At 38.4% G+C, this 23,641-nt stretch overlaps 1 protein-coding gene across 4 annotated transcripts in view; it reads right to left on the minus strand.

Annotated features, from left to right (window-relative positions):
* OSBPL1A (oxysterol binding protein like 1A) overlaps nt 1-23,641 on the minus strand; it is a 220,494-nt gene that overhangs the window by 158,608 nt on the left and 38,245 nt on the right. For all 4 annotated transcript variants that reach the window (XM_082640441.1, XM_082640439.1, XM_082640438.1 and 1 more), the window contains 7 exons: nt 22,332-22,443; nt 17,243-17,328; nt 15,575-15,719; nt 5,135-5,196; nt 4,988-5,032; nt 4,065-4,138; nt 3,888-3,951 (listed from right to left, as the gene is read on the minus strand). In XM_082640441.1, coding sequence (XP_082496567.1) covers nt 3,888-3,951; nt 4,065-4,138; nt 4,988-5,032; nt 5,135-5,196; nt 15,575-15,719; nt 17,243-17,328; nt 22,332-22,443 — 588 coding nt within the window. The remainder of the gene's footprint in view (nt 1-3,887; nt 3,952-4,064; nt 4,139-4,987; nt 5,033-5,134; nt 5,197-15,574; nt 15,720-17,242; nt 17,329-22,331; nt 22,444-23,641) is intronic.

The following is a 23,641-nucleotide window of genomic DNA, read 5'->3' on the forward strand; positions in this document are numbered from 1 at the left end:
AACATTTTCCAATTCATTATATGAAACCAGACAAAATATCACAGGAGAAATATAAACCAATATCCAGCAAAACAAAAAAGCAAAAATTCTTAACAAAGTATTAACAAACAATATATTAAAATGGTAATTTATCATAACCAACTGGGATTTGTCCCAGCAATATAAGATTGACTTTATTAACACCCTAAAGTCTATCAATACAACTAATCATATTAACAGAATGAGTAGAACCATATGATCATTTCAATAACATGGAAAATAGCATTTAAAAAAATTCAACAGATTTTCATAATGAGGGATCTCAGTAAACTAGGAAAGGAAAAGAACTTACTCAATCAGATTAAGGGCTTCATATGTTCAAACCCTAATCCCCAATGAAACTACATTTGGAGATAGGGCTTTTATAAGAGGTAATTAAGGTAAAAATGAGATCATATGGGTGGAACTCTAATCCAGTATGACTGCTGTCCTTACAAGGAGAGGAAGAGAAAGCAGGGATGCCTGCACACAGAGGAAAAGTCATGTGAGGACAAAGCAAGGAGGCTGCCACCTGCAAGCCAAGGAGAAAGGTCTCAGGAAAAACCGATGCCTCAGTGTCAGAGCTAAAACTATAAAACTCTTGTAAGAAAACTTGGGAAGAAAGCTTCATGGCATTGGAACTTGGCAGTGGTTTCCTGGATGTGATACCAACAGCGCAAGTGACAAAAGAAAAAACATAAACTGGACTATAAAAAAATAAAAACTTCTATGCATCAATGGACATTATCAGCAGAGTGAAAAGACAACCCATGAAACTGGAGACAATATGTACAAATCACGTATCTGATAAGGGGTTAATATCCAGAATATACAAAGAACTCCTACAAGTCAACACCAACAAGAAAAGAAAAAAAAAACTGATTAAAAAATGGGCAAGGGCTTCCCTGGTGGTGCAGCGGTTGAGAGTCCGCCTGCCGATGCAGGGGACACGGGTTTGTGCCCCGGTCCGGGAAGATCCCGCATGCCACGGAGTGGCTGGGCCCGTGAGCCATGGCCGCTGGGCCTGCGCGTCCGGAGCCTGTGCTCCGCAACGGGAGAGGCCACAGCAGTGAGAGGCCCACGTACCACAAAAAAAAAAAAAAAATGGGCAAGAGGGCTTCCCTGGTGGCGCAGTGGTTGAGAGTCCGCCTGCCGATGCAGGAGACATGGGTTTGTGCCCCGGTCTGGGAAGATCCCACATGCCATGGAGCGGTTGGGCCCGTGCACCATGGCCGCTGAGCTCGCACCTCAGAGCCTGTGCTCCACAACGGGAGAGGCCACAGCAGTGAGAGGCCCGCGTACCACCAAAAAAAAAAAAAAAAAAAAAAAGGGCAAGAGATTTAAACAGACATTTCTCCAAAAACAACATACAAATGGTCAATAAGTACATGAAAAAATGGTCAACATCACTAGTCATCAGGGAAATGGAAATCAAACTACAATTAGATACTACCTCATACTTATTAGAATGGCAAACAAACAAACAAAACCCACAGAAAAAAAAGTGTTGTGGTGAGGATGTGGAGAAATTGGAGCACTATTGGTATGAATGTAAAATGGCGCAGATGTTATGGAAGTTCCTTAAAAAATTAAAAATAGAACTACCATATGACCCAACAATTCCACATCTAGGTATATATCCAGAAGAAATGAAAGCAGGATCTTGGTGAGACAAGCAGACAATGCTGCTGTTTATAGCAGCATTATTCACAGTAACCAAAAGGTGGAAGCAACTCAAAACATCCATTGATAGAGGAATGGATAAAGAAAATGTGGTCTATGCATAACGATGGAATATTATTCAGCCTTAAAAAAAAAGAAACCCTGGGCCTCCCTGGTGGCGCAGTCGTTGAGAGTCCGCCTGCCGATGCAGGGGATACGGGTTCGTGCCCCGGTCTGGGAGGATCCCATATGCCGCGGAGCGGCTGGGCCCGTGAGCCATGGCCGCTGGGCCTGCGCATCCGGAGCCTGTGCTCCGCAACGGGAGAGGCCACAACAGTGAGAGGCCCGCATACCGCAAAAAAAAAAAAAAAAAAAAAAAAAAAAAAAAAAAAAAAAGAAACCCTGTCACATGTTATAACATGGATGAACCTTGAGGACATTATGCTAAGTGAAATAAGCCAGACAAATACTGTACAATTCCACTCATGTGAGGTATCTAAAATGGTCAAAAGCATAGAAACAGAAAGTAGAATGGTGGTTGCCAGGTGGCAGGGTACTGGAAATAGAGAGGCGCTATTCAATGGGTATCGAGTTTCAGTTCTGCAAGATGAAAAAGTTCTAGAGACCTACTGTACAACAAAGTGAATAGAGTTAATGCTACTGAACTTAAAAATGGTTAAGATGCTAAGTTTTATGTTATGTGTATTTTACCACAATTAAACAAAATTTATAGGTGTAAACACCTGTATTAGAAAAGTCTCAAATCAATAACCTAAGCTTCTACCTTAAGAGTCTAGAAAGTGAACAGAGCCTGCCTCATAGTAGTCACTGAATGCCTGCTACCTTGTATCAATATGGATTCATAAATGTAGCCTCTAAGTAGACACTTATACAAGAAGCAAAATTTATAAAACAAGGTGAAGCATAACACAGCAGAAGCTATCAATTCTAAAGAAGTTAAAAACCGGGAAATTTTAAAAGGGTGAGGGAGCAACTTGTTTAATTTTTTGTTTTAAGATAGACGAACCTTAGTGTTAAATAAATGAATCAAAAGCTGGAACAGAAGAGAATGGCTGGGATTGCACTAACAGAAGAAACGAGGAGATTAGACGGCTAAGACTAGAGAGCGGTTCCCTGGCCCTCTGGTCTAATGTGAAGGGAGGAAGGGGAGTGAGGACACTAAGGGACCAGCATGTGTAAGGAGGCCTGAGTGCAGGGGCAGGTGACTGAGCCTGTGACGGCCCAAGGGCGATGCTGCTGGTCCTCCGGGAGTTCACACGGAAAGGCAGGGGCTGTGCTCTAAAGAGGGGGTGCACTGCCGTGGCATGTTGACAACCCTAAAGAACTTGAAGCAGCAAGCAAAAAAGCATGTCTAGGCTCCAGTCTTAGACTAATCTCAAAGGAGGAAAAATTCTTTCTCCTGGCTGGTAAAAGCAAAACAGACAGAACTGAATATGGAGAACCTAAAAATCCCAATTTTGATATAGGCTTTAAATTTTACCCCCAGAAAAATTTCCATTTTCCAGATTTACCCATGTACAAATACACGCACACCTACACATATATATGTAGATATGTATATGCATACATTATGTGTGAATATATACACATACATACGTATATACATACACATACAAAATGGTAAAAGTTCTGTATAAATGTTTTTGGAACAGGCATCTCTTATTCCACAATGTGTAGAGATTTTTTTTAACTTGATTATATTTTTTAAATGGAATTCCACAACTTTACTTGTTCTCAAATAAAAACATATACAGTCACCCCTCGGTATCTGTGGGGGGATTGGTTCCAGGACACCTGAAGGATACCAAAATCCATGGATGCACAAGGTCCTTATATAAAATGGCACAGTATTTGCATACAACCTATGCACATCCTCCTCCTTACTTTAAATCATCTTTAGATTACTTATAATACTTAATACAATGTAAATGCTATGTAAATAGTTGCTGGTGCACGGTAAATTCAAATTTTGCTTTTTGGAACTTTCTGGAATTCCTTTTCCTATATAGTTTTGATCCACAGTTGGTTGAATTAGCAGATGCAGAACTTGCAGATATGGAGGGCCAACTCAACCGCACAAGTGCTTTCTACCTCAAGATTTTACAAGGCAGCTTATACCAATGATTTAGGGCAATCACTTGCAGGACTGATTTCAGTTTAAGCAAAAGATGCATGTGTCATCCTACCGTGCATACTGCTTGAGTTAGGTGTTTGCATCCCTGGCGATAAATATTATGGACTGCATCGGGCCTTCAAAATAAATATAAATTATCAAGGCAAAAGGAAAAGAGATTAGTGAAAACTTTTAATCATTCAAAATTTAGATGCTGAAATTCAACAAGTATTAGGATCATAATACTTACTGTTTCCTATACCATGAGAGGACTCCATGTTCTAACACTACCCAGAATAATCTCCAGCCAAAAAATCTTGAACTCTAAGGGAAAAACAACAAAGATTTTTCCAAGTTGATACATCTAGATTCAAATACTTGACTGATAAAAAGTAATTAATATATGACAGTTATATCTGAGCCTTTCATCCGGACAGTACCACTCCACACTCAAAAAGGAACAAACATGAACTGAGGAACTGGGCGCAGAAATGAAAACATACTACTACAGGGTGACAGGAACAGAAGAAATGCCATATTGGTAAGAACAACAATGAACACAGTTTATAGTTCTGACAGTACTGCACAAGGATATTTATAGGAAACATATCAGTTGTGGGCTTCAAAGACAATTTCCTCAAAGGCCTGAATGAGTTTCTAAAAAAAGAGAATTATCCTAAATTTTATACAATATAAACATACATGTACATAAATACATAGAAGGAGCAGCTGCAAATGCAGAAGAAACTATATGCTCCAAAATAGTTAATTCTAGAAAATAACTGAACTCCAAAAAGCAAAGAAACTTTAGAACCAGAAAGATTTTATATGTGTGCTCTGTGACAATTCAAATATTAAATTCCTCCTGAGTCCTCCCTGGATCAATGTTCATAACAAAGATGATACTGTAACCCTATGCTTAAGTAAGAAAAAAAAAATTCCTCCACTCTTCTCTGTACAAACTTGGTCACCTAAAAGTGTTAGACCAACAGTTAATTGCTACAATCACTGGATGCCTAATAAAGTCCAGCAGTATAAAAATGGTTTACATGATAAGATTGAATAATTATTAAATCACATATACTTCAGAAAATAATGAAAACGAGTTTTAACAAGAGAGCACCTGAGAATATTTTTTTCCAGTTTTATAATTAAAAAACCATCTCAACCTACCTTCCAGAGAGGGCCTTCGTATCGTTTCAATGCTTTGTAGATGACCTATCGGAAAAACATGTTTTCATTAAAAACGCATCTATGTATTTCAAGAATTCAAAAATTTTTTCTACATTATATAAATGTAATCCATTACCACATACATACCTTATTACCAACAAGAACGTGTTTCATTTCAGCACCCTGGGCAAGATCAAGAGGTTTCTGATCTGTGTAAAATACAAGGAAAAAAGCCATCAAAAGCTTAATTCTACTATAAAATTGATGCTTGTATTGTAGCACATAATATTCTTTCATTATTCCATCAACTACACCCCAAATCACCAACCTGAAGCTGCCATCTCAATTCTTTACAGCATCCTTTTCAGTAACTATTAAGCCAGCAAATCAAACTAAACTTTGAACACTCTGTACAGGTTTTGTGATCTTTCCAGCTTTCTTGCCTTAAGTCACTGTATCAGTTTCCTATGTCTGTTGTAACAAATTACAACATACTTACTGGTTTAAAACAATACAAATTATTCTCTTACAGTTTGGGAGGTCAGAAATCTACAGTCAGTTTCACTGGGCTAATAATCAAGGTGTTGGCAGGGCTGCCTTCCTCTGGAGGCTCTTAAGGAGAACCTGTTCCCTTGGCTTTTCCAGAGGTCCCCTACATCCCCTTGATTTGTGGTCCCTCCCTCCATCTTCAAAGTGCATCATTCCAACCTCTGCTTCCATGCTTACATTTTTCTCCCTCAATATTCTGATCCTCCTGCCTCCTCCCCCAAAAGGAAGGACCCTTGTGATTACACTGGGCCCACCTAGAGAATTCAAGATTATCTCGGTATCTCAAGATACTTAACTAATCACATCATTGGGGGAGTATTATTCAGCCACCACAGCTGCTCTTAAACTACCTCACTGGAGAACAGGTAGCAGAGACAACTCACAGAGTAAAGGTGTGATGGTCCACAATTGAGGACAAAAGGAAAAAGTGGTAACTGAGAATGAAACCAGCAAGGTATCATGGTAACTTTCTCAAGCCTACACATGCAAGCACTCTACGTTTTTCCAAACACAAAAACGCAATTTGTTTGTAAGTTATTTACTGAGTTCTGAAGTGAGCGGCACACTATATGAAGGATGCAAACTAAAAAAATAATCATCTCATAACCTCAAAGAGCTTCTAATTACTAGAGAAACAAAAGCTACACATAAAAATTTAAAACAAAAAACCCAGCCCTTTCATGATAACATATCAGACTGGAACTCTGGAACTCTATTTATGCAGTAAGGTGATAACATTCTATCAAATAACCTTTTTAAAAATACCAAACACCTGGTACATGTTGGACAATTTCTTGTAAAACTATCTCCTAATGAGAGCCTATTATGTGCCAATAAATATTTTAGGTACTGGGGATTCAGTAGTGAACATGACTAAAAAAATTGGGTGGGGGGAGGCGTAGAAAAAGGGAAAGACACAACTTAATAAAAAAAGGATATAGCAAATAAACCATGGTATGCCAACATTTTTAAGTGAATGTTCTGAGAGAATGACTGGGATACCACTTTAGATTGGAGACTGGGGGACTGATCGAGGAAAGCCTCTCTCTGAGGGAGGGATGTTTAAGCTGAAAGGAAGGATCCAGCCTTGTGAGAATATAGGGGAAGGGAACTGCAAGCAGAGGGAACAGCTGATGCAAAGGCCCTGAGGTAGCAACAATTAGGTAGGTAAGAGAGAAAGGCAAAGGAAGAAAGAAGCCACATCATACAAGGCCTCTGTGGGTCAGACCTTTGTGAACCAGTACAAGGAGTTTGGGTTTTATTCTAAATACGATGGAAAGCCACTGAAAGGTTTTAGGCATGATCTGACTTACGTTTCAAACCCTGTCGAAGTGTTAAAAGAACTTAATCAGAACATCTGGGGAAATGTGAACTTTGGCTGTTTGATGATTTTGAGAAATTATAAAATTATTAATAGGATAATACCATTGTGGCTATTTCTTTAAATAGCTCTACTGAGAGAGAATTCACACACCATACAATTTACTCATGTAAAGTGTACAATTCAGTGATTTTTAGAATATTCACAGAGTTGTGCAACTATCACATGGTTATGGTTTTTTTTTAAAAGAAGACCTTATACAAATGTACTTAAATATTTATAGCCAAAATAAGATGACATCGGGGGAGTTGCCATTATTGACAATTCCTGAAAGAGGGTGAGGAGTACATCAATTATACTATTCTATTTATTAAGCTTTGATAATTTCAGTAATAAAAAGTAAAAAAAAAATCACTGCAGCTACTGTATGGAAAAACCCTGTAAATGTCGGCAAGAGAAAAGAAGGGATACAAGTTACAAAGCAATAGCAAAGGTCCAGGTGAAAGATACTGGTGATATACAAACAGCTCATGCAGCTCAATATCAAAAAACAAACAACCCAATCAAAAAATGTGAAGAAGACCTAAATAGACATTTATCCAAAGAAGACATACAAATGGCCAAGAGGCACATGAAAAGATGCTCAACATCACTAACTACTAGAGAAATACAAATCAAAACTACAATGAGGTATTATCTCACACCACTCAGAGTAGCCATCACCAAATAATCTACAAACAATAAATGCTGGAGAGGGTGTGGAGAAAAGGAAACCCTCCTACACTGTTGGTGGGAATGTAAATTGGTAGAGCCACTATGGAGGACAGTATGGATGTTCCTTAAAAAACTAAAAAGAGGGCTTCCCTGGTGGCGCAGTGGTTGAGAGTCCACCTGCTGATGCAGGGGACACGGGTTCATGCCCCGGTCCAGGAAGATCCCACATGCCGCGGAGTGGCTGGGCCCGTGAGCCACGGCCGCCGAGCCTGCGTGTCCGGAGCCTGTGCTCCGCAATGGGAGAGGCCACAACACTGAAAGGCCCGCGTACCGGAAAAAAAAAAAAAAAATTTAAAACATCCTTGTTTAAAAAGACTAGGAAAATTCAGTCATAAAAAAATATAGAAATTATTATTGTCCTTATCACTGAAGGTTTGTGGGTGTGGAGCGGATTATATTACATCCACATGAAATACTATGCAGAAGGTGAGCCATGAAGACTATGCTTCCTGTAACGATATGGAAAACTGTTGATGTTTAATAAAGAGCAGGATTTTAATATGTCAACTCTATTTACAAGCCATAAACTAAAAGGAATAGTAGATACTTTCTTAGGTGCTTGCCGGCCCATACTCCTTCACCATTCTCTGAGCATCCTCTGCCCTTTTCACAACCCCCAGGGGAAGGCCCTAGCAGCCATGCTTGTATGGCACACGGATCTTTATTGAGGCATGCAGGATCTTTCATGGTGATGCGTGGGCTTCTCTCTAGCTGTGGCATGCAGGTTTTCTCTTCTCTAGTTGTGGTGCACAGGCTCCAGGGTGTGTGGGCTCTGTAGCTGTGGCACGCGGGTTCTAGGGCGCATGGGCTCTGTAGTTTGCAGCATGTGGGCTCTCTAGTTGAGGCGCATGAGCTCAGTAGTTGTGGCACGTGGGCTTAGTTGCCCCGCGGCACGTGGGATCTTAGTTCCCTGACCAGGGATCAAACCCAAGTCCCCTCCATTGTAAGGCGGATTCTTTACCGCTGGACCACCAGGGAAGTCCCTGCTCACACTCTTGAGTTGGTATCTATTATTTAAAACTTAAAAAAAATCTAATCCACAACAGAACAACAACTAAATACTAAATCTTTGGATGTTTGGGTATAGGTGATTGTACTTTTTTGGTGCTTTCACTTTCCCCACTTTGGCCATAAAAAAAAAAAAGCATTTGTTTTGCAATTTTAAAAAAATGCTCTAAAATAGGTATGAAAATAGATTCAAAGGGTATATAATATGCCAAAGTACCAGAGATTGTATTGGAGTAATTTATGTTTTTTTTCTGTATTTTTAAAACTTCCTAAAATGCAGATACTATTACTCTTATGATTTAAAAAATTACACTTTCAGAAAGCACCATCTTGACTTTTATCAAGAACACTATAACCTCTTCAACACAAATGTTGAACCTTCCAGATATCTGTACCCACCTTCCATTACTTTTAGAAGTTTACCCCTCAATGTTAAATCATTCTGTAAACTGCTACTAACTTTCAAAGGTAATCATGATTCTTTTTTACGATTTTAAATAGAGCTGAAATAAACATCACAGTACATACTCCTTGCATTTATGTAAATGCATTTTTTTCATGTAAAAGAATTTTAATTTACGTTTTATACCTCCATGCAGAGCCTTTAGTCATGTGTTTTTTGCCATGTGTATATCTTTGAAGAAGTGCCTGAACCTTTTTAGAATTGGGTTGTTTATCTTCCTATTAGTTATAACGGTTCTGTATATATCCTATATACAGGTGCACTCTTGTACATGTTTTGCCAATATTTCCTCCCATAAAATAGCCTGCATTTTCATAACAGTGCTTATTGAAGAGAAAAACTTTCTAATTCTGACAAAGTCCAATTTATCAATATTTTATCACTCATCCTTTGTGTCATATTTAAGAAATCTTTGCAAAACCCAAGGTAACTAAGATTTTATCCTGTATTTTCTTCTAGAGTTTTATGGTTTTAACTCTTATGTTCATTTCTGTGACCCATCTAGATCTAATTTTTACAGATGTTCCTTGTTTTGAATATAGCAATCCAACTTTTTCAGTGTCATCTGTTGACAATTTTATCCTTTCCTCACTGGTTGCCTTTGACACCTTTGACAAAAATCAATTGTGTGTAAATATATTTATATATTTCTGGACTCTCTCCTGTTCCATAGACCTATATATCTATCCTTACCACAGTGACTAGGCTAAGGAATACCTAGATAGTAAATAACAGTAACATTTCTGGGTGTGTCTGTGAGGGTGTTTCTGGGTGAGATTAGCATTTGAATCAGTAGACTGAGTAAAGATCTGACCTCACCAATGTGGGAAGCATCATCCAATCCACTGAGGGGCTGAACAGAACAAAAAGGCAGAGAAAGGACAAATTCTCTCTCTTCTTGAGCTGGGAAATCCACCTCTTTCTGCCCTCGAACATTGGATCTCCTGGTTCTCTGGCCTCTGGCTGCCCCCCTCCCCAGGGATCAGGCCTTTGGATTCAGTCTGAATTATACCATGGGATATAATTATTCTCTCTCTCTCTCTCTCTCTCTCTATATATATATATATATATATAATTGGTTCTGTTTCTCTAGAGAACCCTGACTGTAACTACAAGGTAGCCTAAGTCCTCCAACTTTGTTCTTTTCCAAAGTTGTTTTGGGTATACTAGGTCTTTTCCATTTCCAAATAAAATCTGTAATCACTTTGTCATTTTCTACAAAAAGGCCTGCTGGAACTTTGACTGGGATTGCACTGAATTGCTAGATCTACTTGGGGAAAACTGACAACACTGTCAAGTCTTCTGATCCCTGAAAGTTGTACCCTTCCCCATACAGATATTCTTAAATTTCTCTCACCAATGTTCAATGTGTACAAGTCTTACACATATTTTTTATCAAGTTTATTCCCAAGTATTTCATGAAATTTTAATGCCATTATAAATAATATGCTTTTTCATTTTCTACTTCTGACTAGTATACAGAAATAGAATTGATTTTTGTATGTTGAACTAGCTCACTAATTAGTTCTACCAGGTTGTAAATTTCTTAGAATTTTTTTACCTGGATGATCAGAAGAATAAGAATTCTTTTTCAGTCTGAATGTCTTCTATTTCTTTTTCTTGCTTTATTGCACTGGCTAGGTCTGCCAATACAATGATAACAGGGTGGAGAAAGGGAGGTAAATCAGGTCCCTGTAACTCCATTATGGCCAAAAGCAGAAGCCTCTCCTGATGTTTGAAGTTTGTATTGCACATATAGGTCTTTAAACTACCTGGAATTTAGTATCCAATATGAAATGGGTACCTAAAATTACCTGTTACTATATGGACAGCTAATTACTAGATTCTTTCCTCATCCACCTATCACACCACTTTTGTCATCTACTAAGTTCCCATGTGCACGTTTTAATTTCTAAACTGTTCACCTACCCTGAACGAATACCAATTCAAGATCTTGCTTAGTGATTTTATACATTCCATGACTTTAAATAACTCTACAGTATACACTAATGATTCCCAAATTTGTATCTCCACCCAGACCTCTCCCCTAAAATCGAACTTCTACTTCCAACTCTATTATTTGGATTGTATAATAGTATTTCAAATTCTTAATGTCTTAAAAACCAAGCCCCCAATTCTCAGCAACTGCTAACCAGCCCCTCCTGCAGTCTTCTCCTTCTCATAAATTGGAAATTCCATTCTTTCAGGTCCTCAGTTCAAACACTGGAAAGTCATCCTTGACTCCTTTCTTTCATACCTCACATCCAAGCCATCAGAAAATCCTAACCACTCTACCTTCAAAATATGTTAAAAAAAAAAAAATCCAACCACTTACTACCACTTTTATTGCCACTATCCTGATCCAAGCCAATATTACCTCTCACCCCCTGATTATCCCAACAGCCTCTCAACAGCTATCCTCCCTGCCCTCCTATGGTCTAGTCTCCTCACGGCAACCAGAGGGATCATTTTTCATAACATAGGTCAGATCGCATCACTGCTCCATTCTAAACCCTCCTGAATCTTCCCATCTCTCAGAGTAAAAGCCAAAATTCTTACAATAACTTGAAAGGCCTTTCATGATCCAGTTCCCACTGCCTCTCTAACCCCCTCCTCCAATCACTCTCCTTCTCTCACTCTGCTCTGGACATCCTGGCCTCCTTGCTTTTCCTGACACATCACGCACACTCTCACCTGTTTCCTCTGCCTAGACCCAAGCTTGTCTCCTAGATATTGACATGGCTTGCCCCCTCACTTCAAGTTTTAATTGCCATCCTAACAGAGAAGCTTTTCCTGCCGCCCCATACAAAGGAGGAGCCCTCTATACATGCAACACACTCCAGATCCCATTTCCCTGCCTTTTCCCCCCTCAGAGCACTTATCACATATGACATATTAAATACCTGCTTTTCTATTTGCATTTTATTGGCCTTACCTTATTAGGATGTAGGCTCCATGAAAGCAGGAACTTAACTGTTTTTTTTTTCTTCACTGTTCTAGGTCCCTAGTCCCTGGAGTAGTATCTGGCACATAAGCACTCAAATATTTGTTGAAGAAATGAATACTTTACTTACCAGAGATTCATAATTGGTCCTTTTATCCAGCAAGGGCAAGCCCTCACTGCTTCTCTCCCCCTTTAAAATTCTCTGCCTTCGACTTTTCTGTATAAATTTAGAATCAGCTAGTCAAGTTCTATGAAAACCTTTTGAGGATTCTGGCTGGGACTGCTTTGAATTATAAATTAATTTGAGGAGAACTGTTAGCTTTTCAATGTTGAGGTCTTTCTCCACCAAAAACATGGAGGGTTCTCCATTTTTTAGGTCTTCTTTTACATCCTTCAGCTGTGTTTATAATTGCCTCCATTAAAAAAACTAAAAATCATTTCTCAAATATGTTCCTACTTTTTTTGCTATTCCCCAAAACATTAACCTTTTTAAAAATTACATTTCTAACTGTCACAATGAAATCAAGCTCTTTTTCTACTGCCTTGGTCTTCCTTAACTTCAAACATACTTGAATACCCCGTGCCTAAAAAATCTTCCACTTGGCCATGGAGCTATCCTCTGTTCTTACATATTGCAAAGAAGCAGGTAAGTAATGCTGCCTCAGCTTCCTCATTGCCTACTCAGTCCTTAGCCCCTAACCTAGCCTTCACTCAACTACCCAGTGAAAACTGCTCTTTCAGAAAGGACCACTGGGCACTGTGTCACTGAATTCCACAGCCTTTTCTCAGGGTTTATATTCTTCAGCCTAAGATGCTCGTAACACCAATAACATCCTACCCCTTTAGCTCTGCACTTACTCTCTTCCTTTGGCTTCCATGGAACTGGCATTTCCCTCATGTCTCCTGAGTGCTTCCCCTTCTGCATCCCCCAATTTCTCTTATAACTTATTCCAGGAAGAACCTATGTCTACCTCAGGGATACAGGGAAAGCCTCTCTGGGGAAGCCGAGTTTGAGCTAATTCTTAAGGTGAGACTAGAGTTTGCCAGATGGACAAGAAGGAAAAGGGCATTCCTGGCAGAGAGAGCATAAGCAGAGTGAGGACAGCATGGTTAACTAGAGAGCCTCCAACAGCTCAGTACGTCTAGCACCGCAATGTCCAACACGGTGGACACTAACCACACATGTGGCCATTCAGTACTTGAAATGCATCTAGTTCAAGCTGAGATGTGCTGTGAAGTGTAAAACACACACCAGATTTCAAAGACTTGGTACCAAAAGAGGAATGTAAAACGTCATTGATAATTTTTGTTTCACCAATTACATGTTGACATGGTATTCTGGATATACTGCTTTAAATAAAATACATTATAAAAATTAATTTCATGTTTCTTTTTACTTTTAATATGTGGGTCCCATTGTATCTCTACAGAACAGTGCCAGTCTAGGGCGTAAGGGCCAAGTCAAAATAAGAGAGGAAGAAGCATGAGATTCTATAGTAAATTTTCTTTCTCCTTTTACACCTGATGATGTTACTAAAGTTCAGGTCCTAATTACCTCTCACCTAAGACCATTTCAACTGCCCTACTGGTCCCTCCCTACAGTCTTGGGCCGGTCACAACCCATCCTAGATATTGTAACCATATTAATCTTTTTAAAGCACCTCATCCCTCCACTCCTCAGAGCCTCCCTGACCTTGAAATTAAGGGGCAAAACAGTCTGGCATTTTGAGGCTCGCCACGACAGAAGCTAATCTGCAGTTACAGGATTCCCCAGTATTGCTCCCCTTCATACCCTTGGATGTGTCAAACTGCAGATGTTGCCTCAACTTGACTTACATTTTTCACCTTTTACTACCTTTGCTCATAATCTTCCCTCTGCCTACAACACCCTTTCCCAAAATTCAGCTTACCAATATCTTACTAGATAATAATAGTATTGTTTTATTTAAAAGGAAAAAAAACATATTGGGGGCCTTTTGTTAGAGATACAAACTGAAGTATTTAGAGATGAATTTTTTTTTTTATCTTACTAGGACTCCAGGGTCTGTATAAAAGATGTATTCCTTCAGGAAGCTATTTCTAATCGCCCCAAACCTTCAACAAACATGCAACTCGTAGAAGGTATCAAATGCTACACATTACTCTAGGTGCTGGGTAAACTAGACAGTAAAATGTTAGCCCTCCCCTTAGGAGCTCAGTCTCACGGGAGACAGCTACATAAGTCAACAACTGCCACGGAGAACAACTGAAGCTATAAAGAGGTCAACACAGGGTCCTATGGGAACACAGACAAGTTCTAATCCAGGCTGATGGTTGGCAGAGGGAAGCATCCTAAAATGGGATGCAGAGGGCTTCCCTGGTGGTGCAGTGGTTGAGAGTCCGCCTGCCGATGCAGGGGACACGGGTTCGTGCCCCGGTCCAGGAGGATCCCACATGCTGCGGAGCGGCTGGGCCCGTGAGCCATGGCCGCTGAGCCTGCGCTCCGCAACGGGAGAGGCCACAGCAGTGAGAGGCCCGTGGACCGCCAAAAAAAAAAAAAAAAAAGCCCTAATGAGCTGTTCCTCCACTGATTACCCAACACACCTTTTACAGCTTCCCTTACGGTTATTCAATTCTGTCTTTGATGCTTCGTGCACGTACACTCTATCCTCATTATTTGTGAATTCCACATCTGCAAACTCGCCAATTGTTAAAATGTACTTTAATCTCAAAGTCAATACTCGTGGCAATTTTTCGGTCATTCACAGACACATCCGGATGGGTAGAAACCTTGGGTCTTCTGATGTACGTATTCTCTGAAGTGGAAACGCTGGTGCTCTGCCTTCTTGTCTCAGCTCTCGTACTGTGAACAAGTGTCCTCGTCACAGTCTACCTAGTGCCACATTTTTCGCTTTTTGTTTCTGGTGATTTCACTGTTGAAACTGGCCCCCAAGCACAGGGCTGAAGTGCTGTCTAGTGCTCCTAAGTGCAAGAAGCCTCTAATGTGCCTTCTGAACAGAGTATGTGTTACACGAGCTTAGTCCAGGCATGAGTTATAGTGCTCTTGGCAGTGAGCTCAGTGTTAATGAGGCAATAACGTACACTGAATAAGCTGTTTTTAAACAGAAGCACGCATAAAACAAGGCTACGTGTTGATCAGTGGATAAAAATGCTGTGACCAAAGGCTCACAGGAACTTAACTCTGTATTTCCCTTATAAGCAATGGTTCAGTATCCACTAATTCAGAGGTCACAGCAACGTTATAGAACATAACTACCACAAATAACAAGAGTCAACTGTACTTTTCTTTCCCTTGAGGGTGGAAATCAGATCTTAGGCATCATTAGTGCCTCATATGAAATAGGCATTATTAAACACTTAGGTCTTAACTGAGAAGCAAATTAATAAATATTTTCTTTTGTGTAAATGCCCTGACTTCAAAATTAAACAGGGACCACACAGTTTAACAAAGGCTGGGTACTAAAACAAAACACTGCATTTCTTTACAGCTTCAAAATGACCAACAATGGCTTTCACCAACATGCTTACCATTTTTGTTCTTCAGATTAGGGTCTGCTCCACTTTTTAGAAGCTTTAAGGCACATTGTTTATGAGCCCGGTAAGCAGCACAATGCAAGGGTGTATTTCCTAACTGATCCGAACAGTTAACAGCAGGAGGATTCGGCCTGTTGAGCTGACAATTGAAGAAATACAATGCAGATTACATACCAAAGACAGACTTTCTTCCATGAAACCCACGATGGTACAGTATAACTGAAAATTCAGGCGGACCCTCATGCTCCAGAGCCTGATGAGTAGCAGGGCTCCTTAGCATCTCAACTGTCAGTGGCTTCTCGCTCACAAAATCAGCCAACCCACGTCACTCCCCATGCTGTCCTCAAGCTGCCACGGAATCTCAGGTCCCACGCTACCCTGACAACAGACACCACGCACTACACCAGGGCCACCCCACTCACCCCTGGACACTGGGATTCCACTAAGATTCTTTCGCCCCTACCAGTCTTGCAATTCACACTTGTGACAGCAAAATTACAAATTGGTCTACCACAGGCAGTCATTCAGAAGCGTTAAAACCGTAAATGTTAAACATGTAAATGTTAAAGGTCTACTAAATTTGTTGTTCCCAGCTGACTCCTTTAAAAAGTTCTTTTTAAAGGAGTCTCCATTTCACAAAGTTTAAAATATGTTTTAGGCACTATACTTGGAAACCAGTGAGGCCTTTTCAAACGAGCTGAAGTAACTTTAAGGCAAATGGCCATGCTTCAGTCTTGAATTTAGACCACATTCAGAGTTTTGTGTTTAATGAGACTATTTTCAGGAAATGGAACCTGGAAAGTAGGTCTCCTAAGAAGAAAAAAATGAAATGGGTAAGTTTTCAGTCTGTTCTAACATGATATAAATATTTCAGAAATATTGTCCCTTGTTTGTATGTTATTTACTAGAAGTATAGCATACCTTTCAGAAATAATTGTTCATCAAAATTAGAGAAAGGTATTCCTTTATAGGATCCTATATATTGTATGCCAATTTTAAATTGGATTAATCATGAAGAAAAAAAAACTATCCTTACATTAAATGTTTACCATGAAAACTAAATTCTTAACCATTAGGTTTTCAAGTACAAGTGGGGTAGTAAATCAGAAATTCAGAGAAAACCGTAATCATTTAAAATATATCCTGATTAAACTATTACCATGCTGTGTTTACAGATATTTAAAGACTTTTGTTCTATTATTATGATCTCAAGTATTCTGGTCCCACAATTTGACTATGTTATGAACTCAACATTAAGTAAAAAATTTCCTCAGCTTTTCTAAGCAAATTGTCTGAATTAGGCACAAGAATAATTTTGTGAAAATTGATGTTTAAGTAGCAGTTACCCTTTTTTATATATCTTGAAGGTATTCGCTTATCTGTTTCTAACTGGGACAGTCACTTAATGTTTTCAATAATCTTTTACCTGGAGAGTGAAATACCTATATTTCTAGGGAAAAACTGTACTCCTTTGATTATGCAAAATGCTGATTTAAATGGGCCTCCTGCAGTAAAACTTGTAAAAAAGGAACTATCCCAAATTCAGTACCTATTTACTGTTCCATTCTTTCTAAAAAAATATCTTAATAAACTTCACACCTTTCTGGAAAAAAAAAAATTCCCTGCAGAGTAAAGAAATAATACATTTGTTTTTGTTTTTACCAGAGCTGTGAGTTCTGCTGTTCTGCCTTCTCTAGCTGCTGCCAGAAGTAATTCTTCAAGCTTTCTTTGTTGAGTCCTTTCTACAGCTGCAAAAGGAAAAGTGCATATTATTCTACTTTTAGTCTGGATCCTATTAGCAAATTTATCACAAAGATGTATAGAGAATAAAGTGATCATGATAAAAAAAGTCACAATGTTTTGAATTGTAATTCAAATGTCGTTAGACTTTACTGTTATTCTCACTGCCTTTATTTCAGACTACAGAGTTCAACTTCCCTCAGGTTCAGATGAATTTTTGTTTTCAATTCAGAGGTCCTTAAGTACATTACTCACTACAACACCCAACACAAGGAATTATGAATTATGAATTACTTTTGCATTCTGAAATACTATTACATATGTGCCTTGGAAAGGTAGGTAAGTGGGGAGAGGTGCTCATACCTTCCAGAACCTTAGAATGCAAAAAGTAATAATAAGAAATAGCGTTGGTAGGAAGACATACAAACCGTATAAATATATTTAGGTTTATATACACTTACATACTTCTACATAAGAATATTTTATTTCTTTAACAAATACTCTAGCACTTACTACGTGCCAAATACCTTTCAAAACACTTAAACAATATTAACGCATTAAATCCTCATAACTACTCTTTGAAGTGTTACTACTTTCACAATTTTATAGATGAAGAAACTGACGCAGCAGGAGGTTAAGGAACTTAACCTAAGCCACACAGCCAGGATGTGGAGGAGCTGGGACTGGACCTTCGGCAGGTGGGTTCCAGAGTCCATGCTTTTACCGTTACTCTGTGCTGCTTGTACTTGCAGGGAATGAGAGCAGTCTGATTTAAGGGACTAGAATATGTAATAAGGTCTCATTTCTGCTATGTTTGAGTTCTGTTTTGGCTTACAGAAAAGAAACAATTTCATAGAAAGGCTTAATAATAATCCCCCTTAAAATATGTGTACAATGTCCTGTGCAAAGGCTGCAAGGGAGGAACTATAAAAGGTTTCCTAGGTCTCCCCGAGAAATAATGAACATTTATTAATAGTTAGTAATTACTATGTGCTAACAGTTGTTCGAGACACTACACATGCCCTTGCATTTCAACTACAGGAAACACATAGCTTGAATACAGGAATAGCTGGAACCAGTTTAACTTTGTCTTAAGAACAGACTAACATTACTAATATACCATCATCTTCTTTTCTCACGTTTTTATTTCCACACCCACTCCCTCCCTCTCCACTTTGGAGGAAGGCTGCCATGCCTCCACACATGCTCCCAACACTGCTTTCTTTTGCTGGGATTCATGCTCTTCAGTCTTTCCTCTAAGGCCACTGGACTGTGAGCTTTGGAGAACAGTCACGTCCCCACCCTTCCCTACACACCTGTACTACTGCACGTATTACCTGGAGCTGTTAATTTATCCCTGCAGTCATTCTTGAAGTCAGGTACCTGTTCTTACTCTTCTGTGTATCCTAGGCATTTATGACAGTATCTGGCACAATGCATATTTAGCCAATAAGTATTCACTGAATAATCAAACAGTGTTTAATAATGTTCGTTCTAGACTTTAAGGGTGGTAAATGTTTCTCTCTAGATTGTCTAGGCTCACAAATGAAGGAAAACTGGATTTGGAGTTGAAAACGCTGCTTGTGTTCCTGTCCTGTGTTCCTTCTGGACACTGAAAGAAGACTGCTGATCCAGCCAATAAAAACAAATATTCCAATTTGCGGACTCAAGGCTTCTAGAGTGCCCATAATGTTCTGTTTCTTGACATGGGTGCTGTTTACGTGGATGTGTTCCCCTTGTGAAAACAGCAAGCTGTGCATTAATAATGTGTACTTTTATCCATATACTTTATACCTTAATAAATGTTTTTTAAAGCAAATACTCCACCCCCAAAATAATGTCCTATAAATTTTATTTTTATTTTTTCAATACTTATTTATCTATCTATTTATTTATTTATTTTGGCTGTATCTATCTATCTATCTATCTATTTACTTTGGCTGCCCTGGTTCTTAGTTGTGGCACTCAGGATCTTTGTTGAGGCATGAGAACTCTTAGTTGCAGCATGCATGTGGGATCTAGTTCCCTGACCTGGGATCAAATCTGGGCCCCCTGCATTGAGAGTGCAGAGTTTTACCCACTGGACCACCAGGGAAGTCCCTGTCCTATAAATTTTAAATTTGATATGACTATAAACTAACTCTTTGTCTTTCTTTTCAATCAGAATCCAGAGTTAGTAGGGATCAGAGAGATCATGAAGCCTAACTCCATCCTGACAAGACACTTACATACACGCCCAGCGTAGGTTAAATAGCAGTACACTTCAAATGCAGGTGAGAACCTACCAAATGTACTTCATTAACAACAGAAAATCACCCTTTTGCAATCTCTATAGTAAAGAGTGACTCAGGCAAGAATTATCAACAAATGCTAAAATCACTGATTTAAAGTGATTTTATCCTGATTTCAGGATATTTACATGGTCTCAGTTTTTCTCCCCAAGGATTATTTATTAATTACAAAAGGGGGAAGGTAGCTTAACAGTGGACCACGGAGTGATCAGAGATAACTTCACCAGTAATGGAACAGAATGACATCATGTACCTCCTAATATGCACTGGTATAAGGCATAAAACCTTATCCTATGCCAAATACAACCTATGGCAAAATGTATATCCTGAATCTAATTAGATGAGACAAGAAAAGCCCAAATTGAGGGTTATTCTACAACAGTGATATTATGATAATGATGTTAAATCTCATGAAATTGATCATTATATTGTGATTATATAAGGAAATATCCTTGTTCTTAGGAGATACATACTGAAGTACTTAGGGCTAAAGTATCATTATGTCTGCAAATTATTCCCTAATAGCGCAGCAAAAAAAAAAAGTAAAAGTAAATAAATAACATTAAATAATATATAAAAAGGTAAACCAGATGTGGCAAAATGTTAATGACTGGTGACTAAGTGCAGATATACAAGTGTTTGTTGTACTATTCTTGAAACTTTCCCATATAGGTTGGATATTTCTCAAAATAAAAAAAAGTCAAACGATATGTAGAAGAAGGTACACTAGTCCTCTCTAGTGCCTGACAAGTAGTAATCTACCCTCTCCCAAACACTTCTAATCATGGGAAACTCACTACACCTTTCAAGGCAACCCAAGCCATTATCATAATACACTGGACCCAAAGATAAACTCCCCGGCATGCCATCAAGTGGATCATCAACTGGTCCTGGCCAGCCTCAAATAAGAATACCCCTTTTCCAATATAACAGTTCTTGAGATACTCAAACATGATTCTGTTGTGTCTACTGATATCTGTCTTTCTGGGGTGAAACATTTCCTGTCTCTACGTGCATTATCCTACGATTGGGTTTCTGGTCTACCTGTGGTCTTGGTGGGTTGTGGATGTGCTCCCTGCAGTCTGATCCATTTAATGCACTATCCACAAATGATATCACACCTGGCTAAGGTGATCTCATCAGAGCAAAATCTCTCAATTTCTACTTCTATTACCCCAGCTAGGACCATACTGTAGCTGATAAATCGTAAATGCCCACCAAGTCAACTAAGCCCTTGTCCTCAGCACAGTTGGGTTTTGGCAGCTGTGAGGGTGGGTACTTAGAGCATGTCTTTACAGCCAGCCCCATTAAATGTCAACTTGTCAGGTGAACCCAACATCCCAGTCTGTCGGGAGAACGTCAGTTTTGGGTTCTCATCTTATTACAAGTAAAATAACAGAACAGGATCAAAGACAGTACCTAATCCTCCCAATTAGATCATAATTTATTAAAGGGCAGGGATCACATATAATATGATCAATCTCCTCAAATTCATATAATACTGAGCCTTATAGAAGATGTTATGTGTTGACTTGTTTATTGAAAATGAGAGGGTTCATTTTAAATGCAAGAGCGAGTAGAGACGTTGATCTAAAGGGGTGTGACAAGCAGACATTATCTTGTAACTAAAGAAACAAGGGAGATTTTAGGTTTCAAGGCCAACTGGAAAGTAATAAAAAGCAAGACCGTGCTTCATACATAGATAAAAATACTAATGACAAATAAATCAACACCCTTGAAGTACAAAATTATCTTGCCCTTCTCTGAACTGCAAAGGAAAGAAACAAAGGATGTGTGTGAAACTGCAACTCTAATTCAATACCTTTATTCATAAAGTAGTAATTAAGAAATATTCTCTTCTCAGGGACTTCCCTGATGGTCCAGTGGTTAAGAATCTGCCTTCCAATGCAGGGGACACAGGTTCAATCCCTGGTCGGGGAACTTAGATCCCACATGCCGCCGGGCAACTAAGCCCACATGCTCTAGAGCCCACGTGCCACAACTAGAGAGAAGCTCGTGTGTTGCAACGAAGACCCAATGCAGCCAAATAAATTAATTAATTTTTAAAAATGTAATCTTCTCTTCTCTACTATAGAAATACTACCAAAAAATAATTACAGCCAAAGCCCTGGATATTTGGGGGATAATCCTAACAAATGAACGCTTCCCAATGTCAGCATCAAAGTATTTTTCTTTTAAACTATTTTTAGAGAAATCCCTAATATGTCTTCTTAAAGGTAATTCAATCTTTGAAGTTCATCTAACAATGAAGCTGATCCATGAAGAATTTACTGTTGGCTGCTGTACTACAATGAAGCCCTCAGGGTAATGGAGCCGGCCAGAGCAATCTTCCCCAATATCAAATGACTCCCAGTAGCTACACCTCTTATAGTTTCCCTGTCCTGCGCTTCTGTATTCCTTCATTATCATGCTTCTGCAGCCTTTCAGCCGTACTCACCTCATGTCTCTAATTTCTACTTTTAATTTTGTTGGAGATTTTATTTTTAAAACTTGCCATAATCTTATATAAAGAATTTAAAAGCTCTGTGGAAACTCTCATATAGTTTTATGTCTAATCAGTGACTTGAAAATTACATTATCTTTAGACCACAGGATTGGTGTCATCTATTTTGGCATCTCAGAAGCCATTTCTACTTCTATTCTGGACTGTGTCTGTAACGAAAATAAATGCTGTTTAGATTAAGATCCATAATATTTACCTTCAAGCATGTTTCTGATTTCTTTGTCATGAGTGACCTCCTTTGCTGTCTGTCCATTCCCATTAACAACAGTAGTATGAGCATTATATTCTAATAGAAGCATTACCAACTCCTAAAAAAGCAGAGAAATTATAGACTTTATTATATTATAGCCCTTTTTCAAAATACTAATTACTACTGAGATTCTTCTACAGTAGAATGACTAGGTAGGAATCTTTATATCACTTCAGTTCTGTCTGCATTATTGTGGTTCCCTAGTATTCACTTAAATTGACTACTACAGTTCAACTAACTGTAATAATGACTGATGACTGCCTAAACAGTTGCCAATCCACAATTAAACAGACAACTTCTATAACTGATTTTTAAAGTAAATTATTTGGTTATTTTACCAAGTTGATTCATGCAGTCAAAACTAAATATGAGTTAATAAAGCCATTATTTAAATTAGTAATTTAAATTAGATAATTAAAGCAGATAATACATTCATTTAACATTATTCCTCCAAGAAATGTTGAAAAAAATAATTTCCTCTACAGACTTAGATTTTTTAAAAATTAATTATGATGTTTATAATAAGTAAGACATTATTTTCTGAAGTGATATAGACTGACAGGATACAACACTACCAAAGGGATGCTTTATAATGAAGCAAATGATCTCCTGAAGTCAATATTCAACAATGGAGCATAAGCTACATCATTCATATTTACTCTAAGTGGCTAACAGCTCTTTTAGGAATTTTTGTAGTAAAAAGTGTTTAAATACATATCTAAACACAGACAGGAAGAAAACAAAATACTCATTGTCCTAGTCACTCCATGACCACTACAAACATTTTGGAGGGTTTCTTTCTGATCATTTTTCCCTTGCATAAGTTTGAGATTTTTTTTAACATAATTTTATTTATGACATAATTGCTTCAGTTATACTCCTTTTGCCTAATACATCATTTTCCAGGACGTTATAGTGTCTATAAACATACTTTTCACTGAATATTATTCTATAAAATGTACCACATTTTACAAATAGAAAAACTTCTAAGAAGTCTAATATTTTAATAAAGTAAATTCTTATAAAATATCTTAGCATTTCCTATCATTTTAAAGGTAACATTTTGGAAGAAGTGTTTTCATAGTTTATGTAAAGAGTTCATATTAGTAAAGAAAGTAGAACAACCCACAGAATGATAGAAAGTATATCTGATAAGGAAATTGTATCCAGAATATATAAAGAACAAGCTTTACAATTCAACAATAAAAAGACAACCCAGTTGAAAAATGGTCAAAGATAAAAATGAGCAATCAGAA

This window comes from Mesoplodon mirus (genome assembly GCF_964341445.2).
Source record: "Mesoplodon mirus genome assembly, chromosome: 13".
Classification (NCBI taxonomy): Eukaryota; Metazoa; Chordata; class Mammalia; order Artiodactyla; family Ziphiidae; genus Mesoplodon; species Mesoplodon mirus.